General features: G+C 51.7%; 1 protein-coding gene across 4 annotated transcripts in view; it reads left to right on the top strand.

Moving 5' to 3' along the window:
* TSEN34 (tRNA splicing endonuclease subunit 34) overlaps positions 1-4372 on the top strand; it is a 6791-nt gene extending 2419 nt beyond the window's left edge. For 3 of the 4 annotated variants that reach the window (XM_040633883.1, XM_040633882.1, XM_040633881.1), the window contains exon 5: positions 3875-4372. In XM_040633883.1, the coding sequence (XP_040489817.1) occupies positions 3875-4062 (188 nt within the window). In that variant the 3' untranslated portion in view covers positions 4063-4372. Of the gene's footprint in view, positions 1-90; positions 442-684; positions 929-1077; positions 1336-3874 lie in introns of those variants that run through there. The other variant, XM_008701612.2, reaches the window with a different exon arrangement.
* The last annotated feature ends 6436 nt before the right edge of the window (positions 4373-10808 follow it).

Here is a 10808-nt window from a genome sequence, read left to right as displayed (position 1 = left end):
CTCCGGCGCCCTGGGGGCGGGGTCCGGCGTCCGGGGGGCGGGGCCTGGTCTGGAGAATCGACAGGTGGCGAACGCGGCCGGGCGAGGCTCCACCTCCCAGGCTCGGGGGCGGGGTCTCGCTGAGACCCTCCACCCCCACCCCAGGCGGTGAGAGCGTTCTGTCGGTGACCGCTGTGCCCCCCTGGTTCCCGCAGGAGGATGCTGGTGGTGGAGGTGGCGAACGGCCGCTCCCTGGTATGGGGGGCCGAGGCGGTGCAGGCACTGCGGGAGCGTCTGGGAGTTGGGGGCCGCACGGTGGGCGCTCTGCCCCGCGGGCCCCGCCAGAACTCGCGCCTGGGCCTCCCGCTGCTGCTGATGCCCGAAGAGGCACGGCTTCTGGCCGAGATCGGCGCCGTGACCCTGGTCAGCGCCCCGCGCCCGGATCCGCGCCAACACAGCCTGGTAAGGGGCGGGCCGGGGACGCGAAAGCCCTGGACCTGCGGAAGTAGAGGCAGGACACCCGGACTCTGGGTCCCTGCGGTGGGAGGGGTCTGGGCGCCCTGGATTGTGGAATACTGTGAATGTAGGAGACTAGGATCCCCTGGTTCGGGCTTTGGGGTTGGGAGGAGTCACCGAGTCAGGGTTCCTGGTTTCCTAAGGCAGGGCAGACTTGGATTCTGGGATTCCCTCTGGTTTACTTCTCAGGCTCTGGCATCCTTCAAACGCCAGCAAGAGCAGGGCTTCCAGGAGCAAAGCGCCCTGGCAGCTGAAGCGCGTGAGACTCGTCGTCAGGAGCTCCTAGAAAAGATTGCGGAGGGCCAGGCTGCGAAGAAGCAGAAGCTGGAACAGGAATCAGGGGCCAGCGAGAGCCAGGAGGCCGGTGCGAAACCGGCTTTCTCTGAGAGTGAGGCCAGCGCCAGCCAGGCTCCTGGAGAGCCAGAGGAAGCAGGTGAGGGTGGGAGTGGAATCCAGGGAACAGCAGGAGGAGGGGGGAGATCTTTTGGGAATCCTGGGCGGAATCTAGGGCCTGGGACTGTCTGGAGGATGGGAGACCTTATCCTTGGATTCACTAAAGTCTCCTGTATTCACCTCCCCCAGGTTCCTCTTCTCCACAGCCAGGGCCTTCAAATGGGGTGGCCCCCTTGCCCAGGTCTGCCCTGCTGGTCCAGCTGGCCACTGCTAGGCCTCGGCCCATCAAGGCTAGGCCCCTGGATTGGCGTGTCCAGTCCAAAGACTGGCCCCATGCTGGCCGTCCTGCCCATGAGCTTCGCTACAGCATCTACAGAGACCTGTGGGAGCGAGGCTTCTTCCTCAGTGCTGCTGGCAAGTTCGGGGGTGACTTCCTGGTCTATCCTGGTAAGTTTTCTTGGGACCTCCCGTTGTTGCCCCTTTTTTCACAAGTCCACCACCGTCTGCATTTTCCTTTTTTGTCTTTTCTTATCCTCTGGAACCCGTGGAAGGACAGGAACACTTGGGAACCCAAGGCCATCTGGAGGGCAGCTTAGCAAATTTGATTAAGCACTTTCTTTGATCCAGAAGTTTCCCTTAGAGACACTTAGATATGTGCACAAAACATGCAGGAAATCGTCATTGCAGGGTTCTTTACAGTAGCGAAATATTAGACAGCAACCAGAGTGATTGTTAATAGGTGAGCGGTTACACATTGGTGTTAGTTGTCAGAGATTAATGTAGGTCCACATACGTTTGTGAAAAAATGGCCAAATGGGGAAAAAAGAACCACTTGTTGAAAACAGGTATGGTAAAAAGTGGACTATGTCTTACGCTGTTATCCAGTTATATACACGTTATTTAAGTAGCCTTAAAAATCATGGCTCTAGGGGCACTTGGCTGGCTCAGTGAGTAGAGCACGCTACTCTTGATCTCAGGGTTGTAGGTTTGAGCCCCACGTTGGGTGTAGAGATTACTTAAAAAAAAATACATGGCTCTAGTGAAAGAACATGAGAAGAACTTAAAAGCGATGACTGACTAGAGAGTAAGTAGCAAGTGGAAAAAGGCCTTGAAGGGATGTCCTCCAGCCAGAGTAAGTGGCTACCTCTGGGAGGGAATTTTTATCAGGTGTAGGTAAAGGAGACTTTTGATGTATCCGTTAATTTTTGACTTTGTAGTATGAGCGCCTTTATTGTCTAAAAAGTTAGAAAAAGAAAGTCTGTGGGAAAATCATCTTTTTTGTTCCTCCTGGGAACGTAGAAGGATAGAAGCACCAGATAAGTCTTCCGCAGGTGGAGAGCTTTCGTCTCTTCTCTAAGGGAGTGACTTAGGAGCTGAGGACAGTTTACCTGCCCAGTGCTTAACAGATAACCACACCGTCACTACCTCGCTACTGTTTTTTTGTGACTTCTGTATGTAAAAGATTATTTGGGTTTTGAAAATGAACGTTGGACTTACCAAACATGCGAATACTAATATTTAGTTCTTTTCTAAGCTTTCAGTTCAGTGTACCAATCTTTTTTCCAATCTAGCAGATTTTAAGGGGACCATTAGTCCATGTTTGATCCCACTCGTGAAAGGAGTTACGTAATTTTCAATCTCGTAAGCTGCATTTTAAATTTTAATATGTTTATTTTCCTTTTTAAGTTGTGTGGTGTTCTGTTTATGGAACTTGCCAAAAACTCAGATCTAATAAATTGTAAACGGGGTGAGTTTTAAGTTTCTACGTTCTAATACCGTTAACAGGCTTACTAAAACTCCCAGTTAAAATAAGATTAAATCCACCGATAACTCAATCACACATCCGCAACTGAACCACATGCTGATCTGCTAGTTCTAATGGGTCACTATTTCTAAAACAGTACGTACCCGGTATGTGAGATACATGTAGCTTCCTTGTCCCCTGAAGATTAAAACAGTCAAGGACTGAGTCCCTTAACTGTCTCTAACAGTCAGGCTTCCCGGATTTAAAAGGCACGAGGCCTCTTGGAACAGTTCTGGGTCCTTCTCGAGTACTCTGCTGCTTCCTTCTGAGCCGGCAGAGGTGTCAGGGCAGCCAGAGCGACGCCTGGCTCCTGGCCGGAAACCCAGCTGCCGGTCCTCTCGCCGCCTTCCTCTTGTAGACTTGCACTGGCTGGCACGTAGCCTTCTGGGTGCTGCCCCACTCTGGCTCCTGCTGTGCTTGATCGGATTGCCCTGCTCCAAGGCCAGAGCGCAGCCCCGGGTTTTAAAGGTAGAGTGACTGGGAGGCAGCGCCGTCCGTTTGTTTACATATGGCCTGTGGCCCCTGTGGTGCTGCGGGGGCAGAGGGGAGTATGGTAACGTGGCCCACAAAACTGCAAATACTTACCGTCCGGCCCTTTTCTGAAAAGTTTTGCTAACTCCTTTATCCCATCTATTTGTTACTCCATTGTATTGTAAGTTCTTTTTTTAGTCTGTTAGCGTCACTGCTCCTTGGATGGTCACATGACATCCTTTACGGTCCTCGTGGCTTTGATGGACTTTGTGGTCCTGGTTCTTACGTCACGATAGTTAATTGTTTTGTCTTGTTTTTTAAGTACAGTTACGCTGTACGTGTGTGACAGCTTGCTCTACCCCCTCTCCCCACGCCGTGTATCGACTTTGCCACACTGGTACATTCTTTTCATTTTAACAGCTGTATAATATTCAGTCTTACGGAGAGACCACGAACCTGACAAGTCCGTCGTTTAGTTGTCTCCGTCTCTTAGCAGTTGTAAATGATAACAGAGTGAACATCTTCATAGGTACATTTTAGTGCTATTATCCTTACAAGTAAAAATTTCCAAGAAGTGGAATTGCTGGGTCCGAGAATAGCTATTTTGAAATGTTCATAGTAATTACTAAGATGATTCCCGTCTCCTGCCTGTGGACATTCCAGTGTCTTCCAGCCACTGGGAACTGCTACGTGTCTCTCTCTCTCACCCAGGTGACCCACTCCGTTTCCACGCCCACTACATTGCTCAGTGCTGGGCTCCCGGCGACCCCATTCCACTGCAGGACCTGGTTTCTGCCGGCCGCCTGGGAACCAGCGTCCGAAAGACGCTGCTGCTCTGTTCTCCTCAGCCTGATGGTAAGGTGGTCTACACCTCCCTGCAGTGGGCCAGCCTGCAGTGACTCCAGAGACCCGCGGGGCTGTGGCTGCGGCTGTGGACAGAGCCGCTCTAGATGGTCCCAAGCCCATCTCTGCATATGGGAGGCTGCAGACCCTCCTGCCTCCCTCCGCAGTTAGGTTGCGACTCCGGATTTATAAACACTACATCCTTCTTATTTCCCTCCCTGTTTCAAAGCACTTACTGGCTGTGATGTTTTTGTAGTTACCTGTTTCCAAACCGTGAGCTTCTTGAGGGTAAAGACTGGGTTTGATTCATCTCCAGTTTCTAGAGGGCTTAGTTCTCAAGAGGTCTCAGTAAACTTGTTGAATAAACGTGGAGTCTGTGATTTGAGTCCTGATGACAGTCCTGGGGAGTGTGGGTGTTTGCATTTGCGTATACAGACGGCGGAAAGGCCCGGAGGAGGGCGCAGCTCTGGTAGGTAGCCGGCCGGGCTGGGATTTAAGACCTGGTCTTTCTGAGTCTGCGCTCTTCCCACCACACTAACCTTCCTTTTGAGAAGATTTTCACAAAGGGTTTCAGACACACACAGAGACGTCAGTCAGTAACACGTGAAGAGAAGGACGTGAGTGCCGCAGTTTCGGGACGGGCTCGGGATGGGGACGGGAATGTCAGGAAGGACACCTGGGGCTTGTGGAATTCCGGTGGTTGTCTTTTTCTTGGCCTGTTTATTCAGGTGTGTAGAATTATTTTTTGTACCATACATTTATGGTCCAGATCCTTTTTTTATACATATATTCTATTAAAAGTTGAAACACATATGAATAAAATACACATTTGTGAGATGATTCATATAGCTGCCTTTCTGCTTAAGAAATTATTTGAACATTATCAGTACCTATTTCCAATATTTATATGTATATTTTAAAAATGTGTAGTTTTGTCACAGAGATTTTGTTACTGAAGTACAGTCACATGGTCACGATTCTGGGGCTGAAAGTGTCTATCTCTAGTTTCTCAGTTTCTGTGGTGCCAGTTTCTTCTTTCTTTCCTACCCTTCTCAGTAAACAAATTTGCTAGAACCTCAATTTTCTGTAAGCTTAGATTCATTTAAAACAGGACACTAACCCCTGCCCGGTTAACACTCTGTTTTTTGTGTCTCTTTGGTAACTGGCTTGCAGATATATTCTCCAGGCTCTCTCCTCTCTACAACAGAGTTCTTAGCTGACTCAGTACTCAGTACTCAGTACCGCTGGCTTGAGTCTTCTCTCAAAAATTCCTCATTCAAAAACTTGTGGATGCGGGCGCCTGGGTGGCTCAGTGGGTTAAGCGTCTGCCTTCGGCTCAGGTCATGGTCCCAGGGTCCTGGGATCAAGCCCAGCGTTGGGTCCCCTGCTCAGTGGGGAGTCTGCTTCTCCCTCTCCCTTTGCCCCTCCTCCTGCTCATGCACTCTTGCCCTCTCTCTCTCCCTCTCAAATAAATAAAATCTTTAAAAAAAATGCAAATACAGACCTTCACCCTATACAAAAATTAACTCAAAATGTACCATAGATCTCAGTATAAAATGCAGGGCTATTCAACTCACAGGAGATAATAGGAGAAAACCTAGATGACCTTGGGTGCGGCAGTGACCCTTGAGACACAACACCAAAGGTGGGGCCAGTGAAATAATTGTTAAGCTGGACTTCATTAAAATTAGAAACCGAGGGGCGCCTGGGTGGCTCAGTCGGTTAAGCATCTGCCTTTGGCTGTGGTCATGATCCCAGGGTCCTGGGATCGAGTCCTGCGTGAGGCTCCCTGCTCAGTGGAGAGCCTGCTTCTCCTTCTCCCTCTGCCTCTGGCCACCCCTGCTTGTGCACGCTCTCTCTCTCTCTCTCTCTCTCTGTCAAATAAAAGTCTTTAAAAAAATAAAACTGAAAACATACTGCTAAGTACACAGCTGATAAAGGACTGCTGTCCAAAAAATATAAATCATTCTTAAAACTCAATAAGAAATAACCTGACCGGGAGCACCTGAGTGGCTCAGTTGGTTAAGCACCCAACTCTTTTTTTTTTTTCCAAGTAGGCTCCATGCATTGAGCCCAGTACAGGGCTTAACTCCCAACCCAGAGATCAAGACCTGAGCTGAGATCAAGAGAGAGACACTCAACTGTCTGAGCCACCCAGGCGCCCTACACATCCAACCCTTGACCTCTCAGGTTTTGATCTCAAGGTCATGAGTCCAAGCCCCGTGCTGGGCTCCACGCTGGGCATGGACCCTACTTAACACAATAACCTGAGCCCCCCACCCCAAAAATAGGCCTAAAACCCAAGCAGAGCCTCCCCGAAGGAGTTCTACAGACGGCAGGTGAGCATGTGAGTAGGGGCCCCACATCCGGTGCCGTCTGAGACGCGCAGATACAGCAACAATGAGAAACAGCGCGCACCTATCAGAGTGGCCAGATCCCAGAGCACCGGCACCCCCAAACGCAGCTGAGAGGTGGGGCAGCAGGAGGTCCACTCCTCGCTGGTGGGAACGCAGAGTGGCACAGCCGCTTAGGGAGACCGTCTGGAGATTGCTCATAAAACTGAACATGCCCTCACCTATGCCGTTGGTGTGACTGTCTCCAGCAAGTATGTTCCCTGGTATTTACCCAGAGGAGCCGAGTATGTATGAGCCCACAAAAACGTGTGCATGGTGTTTATAAGGGCATTATTCATAATCGCCAAAACGGATGCAACCAAGATGTCCCTCGTAGCGGGACGAATAAACAAACCGGCCCATCCAGACAATGGAGTATTTCTCGGCGCTAAAGAGAGCCAAATACCAAGCCATGAGCAGACACGGAGGAACCGTAAACGCACATTACTGAGTGAAAGCAGTCAATCCGAAAAGGCTGCGTACTGTATGATTCCAACTGTATGGCATTCTGGAAAAGGCAAAACTGGAGACAGTAAAACGATGAATGATTGCTAGGGGTTGGGGAGGTGGGATGAACGGGAGGAGCAGCGAGGATTTGTAGGCCAGTGAAACTACTCTGTGTGAGACCATAATGGTGCATACGCGCCGCTCCACATCCGTCCACACCCACAGCAGGCACATCACCACGAGTGACCCCTGCGCAAACTACGGACTCTGCTCATGACGTGTGGATGTAGGCTCATCGGTGGTGACAAATACACCGTGTGGTGGGGGGTGTTCATAGCGGGGAGACTGTGCATGAGTGGGGGTAGGGGCGCATGGGGAATCTCTGTACCTTCCTCTCAATTTTGCCACAAACCTCAAACTTGTCTAAAAAAACCCCCAAAAACCCCTATGGGCGCTACCTTGCAAACGCCGTAGACCCATATGTGACCACTCCACCCACACGGCCAGCGCGTCAGCAAAAGCAACGACATTACTCACGGGGATGACTGCAGCGGCTTCCTGACTGCTCATCTCCTTGGACTCCATCCTTGCCCCCTAGCCTCTGTTTTCAACAGAATGGCTGGCATAATTGGGTTAAAGTTGGGTCAGCCCGCGTCCCTCCTCTTTAGAATTCTCCAGTAGCTTCCCATCTTAAAGTAAAAGCAAAGGCCCCATGTTGTATGTTCCTTGTCCCTGCCTGTGCCTCTCGTCCGTGCTTACGCTGTCCCCATTACTCTACCTGGGTTGCTCTTTCCCTCATGGCCACATGGTCTTGTCCCCCAGTGCCTGCTGATCTTTCCTGCAACATCACCTCCTCGGGCCTTCCATGGTAACCCTACCTTAAAATTTAACACCCCTCCTAGATGCCCCTTCCCTTTTGACTGATTTGCCTTACCACTTATCACTGATGTGACTTACAATGAGAAATACACATTTGGTCTTCATCCCTTCCTGGCAATTTCCTTCCTAAAACCCTTGCAATTCCCTAAGAGCAATAAAGGTGTCTGGGTATTCCTAACAAAGCCCTTTCAACAAACCCTGGGTTTATATTAATTAGATGACCTCCAGGGAGGGGAGAGGGGCTGAAGGTTGGGTCACTCATGAACTGCCAATGATTTAATTCATTTAATGAGTTAAATGTAACGAAGCCACCATATAAACCCCAAAGGATGGGATTCTGGGTGGACGAACGTGTGGACATGCGGGGAGAGTGTCTCCCTTGGAGAGGACCTGGAAGCTGTGTGCCCTCTCCGCATGCCTGGCCCTCTGCAGCTCTCCCGTCTGCTGTTCCTGACGTACCTTCTTCCGCAAGAAACCAGTGATCAGGTAAGTAAAACGTTCCTCTGAGTTCTGTGAGCTGCCCTAGCAAGTTAATGCACTGGAGGAGGGGTCTGGGAGAAACTTCAATCTGGAGATGATGCATACAGCTAGTGATTCATATATTTACCGATTTAGTGACTGTCAAGTCTAGTCGAGCCTCTGCTAAGACGTGGATAAGTGGGAAAGATGAGGCCCCCGCCCTCCTAGAACTTTTTCGTCTGGGAGTTAATCTGTAAACAAGAAAACAAAAATGAACAAGGGGGCTTGAAAGACCTCGCAGACCACGGCGAGAGCAGCCACGATGCTGACAGACAGTGAGAGCCTCCCTCGCGCGCCGTCTGTCCTCACCGGAACCCTGTGAGGCGGGCACCGCCAGCAGCCCCATTTCACAGATGAGGCCGCGGACGCCGAGAATGGTGGAGACATTCGTCCAAGGGGTTTCGGTGAGCAGGGGCTGCAGGTTTCAACCCAGGCATCTGGCTAGAGTGGAGCTGCCTCTGTGAGGGCATCGCGGCCCGCTGGGAGCCCAGGGCAGCAGGAGGGCAAAGCGGGGCTGCAGAGGAAGGTCCCAGCTCCAACCCTGGCCCACCCTCCTGTTTGGAGAGACTGCACGGGCGAACGGACGATGGCCACACCGGGTCCGAAGACGGAGTCCTGACCCACGGCTGCAGCAGCACGCCCGGGAGGCCAGCCTGCTACCTCTAGGAGCGGGGCAGGAAGCCACACGACACCCCCGGACACGATCGGTCCAAAAGGGCCAGGACTCGACTAATAACTGACGGCTGCCCTAATTTTTGTCCCTGGCTTTAATGTAAGACCAACAAGAGAAGGCCAAGTATGTTCCCCTAACCGATAACATAGGACAACGACTTCTAGCGAGCCTGCCTCCGGCTTCCCTGGGCACACAGGCTCTGGTCAAGGCTCGAGGGCAGATTTCCATGTTTTCCACGGCAGGCCTTCCCCCTCCTCCGCCTGCCTTTGAGTTTCTGCCACAGTAGCCTCCTCTGCTCTTTTTTTTTTTTTTAAGATTTATTTCTATTTATTTATTTAAAAAGATTGTTATTTATGTATTTTAGCAAGCGAGAGAGAGAGCACAAGCTGGAGGAGGGAGAGGGACACACAGGCGCCCCGCTGAGCATGGAACCCCATGTGGGGCTCCGTTCCGTGATACCGGGGTCACGACCTGCGCTGAAATCAAGAGTCGGCCGCTTGACCAACTGAGTCACGCAGGCGCCCCGTCACGTCTGTTCTCACTTATTTCCACATTGTGCAATCTCGGGCAAGCTCTGGAGCCACTTTTTGGGGCCTCAGTATCTGCCCCCGCACACAGGACTGATGATAGTGTTAGCGCTCCTTGGGTGTCAACAGTGGTGTCCTCCTGAGGGAGGGGGCTCCTCTGAGAGGACTCGGGGGGCGCGTTTTGAGAACTAGGTAAGTTAATACATGCAAAATTCTTAGCCCAGCACATTTAATGTGCTCATTAAACATTATCTAACACTGATAAGTGAAGCCCTTGGGGTGGATGGCGTTTCTCCAGATAGGAAGGGGCTGGAGAAAATACAGGCACAACTCTAGGGTGCTCTGCAGATAACTGCGATTTTTACAGATCGAAGGTCTGTGCCAACCCTGAGTCCGGCAACCCTATCGGTGCTGTTTTTCCAACTTTTGCTCACTTCGTGTCTCTGGCTCACATTTGGTAAGTATCCCAATATTGCAAGCTTTATCATCACTATTGTATTTGTGACGGTGATCTGTGATCAGTGATCTGTGATGTTACTACTGTCGTTTTGGGGCACCACAGGCCACACCCACACAAGATGGCAAACTTAATAACCGTGTGAGCGCACTGCTCCACCAACCGACCGCTCCCCGTCTCCCTCCCTCTCCCTGCAACCCCTGTTCGCTGAGACACAGCAGTATTGAGACAAGGCCTGCAAGTGTCCCCGTGAAAGGAAGAGCTGCGTGGGTCTCACTCTCCATCAAAAGCTAGAAGTGACTAAGCTTAGGGAGCAGGGCGTGTGGGAGGCCCGCACAGGCCCAACGCTAGGTCTGCGGTGCCGAACAGCCCGGCTGTAAATGCAAAGGGAAAGTTCGTGAAGGATACTGAAAGAGCTCATCCAGAGCCGGCCCTGACTCCCTTCAATCCTGCGAAGGCCGAGAGAGGCGAGGAGGCTGCAGAAGACCAGTTTGAGGCTGGCCCAGGCGGTTCAGGAGGTGGAAGGAAAGACGCCGTCTCAGGGAACGTGCGAGGTGAAGCAGCCCGCGCTGGTAGAGAAGCTGTGGCAAGCTACCCAGAGCGAGCTGAGATATCCGGGAAGGTGGCTACACGAAACACAGATTTCCAGTGTAGACAGAACAGCCTCCTACCACATAGGATGCCGTGTGGGCTCTCATCACTAGAGAGAAGTCAGTGCCTGGCTTCAGAGCCTCAGAGGACAGGCTGACCCCTGTCAGGGGCTGAGGCAGCTGCTGGCTTCACGTCGGAGCCGGTGCTCGGAGACCATTCTGAGAATCGCAGGGCCCTTGAGCGTGACGCGAAATCCCCTCTGCCTGCGCTCCGTAAATGGCACAGCAAAGCCTGGAGACGGCACAGCTCCTCACAA

The sequence above is a fragment of the Ursus maritimus genome, unplaced genomic scaffold (genome assembly GCF_017311325.1).
Source record: "Ursus maritimus isolate PB19 unplaced genomic scaffold, ASM1731132v1 scaffold_19, whole genome shotgun sequence".
Lineage (NCBI taxonomy): Eukaryota > Metazoa > Chordata > Mammalia > Carnivora > Ursidae > Ursus > Ursus maritimus.
Note: the sequence above shows the minus strand (reverse complement) of the source record. Positions and strands in the feature narration are given on the sequence as shown.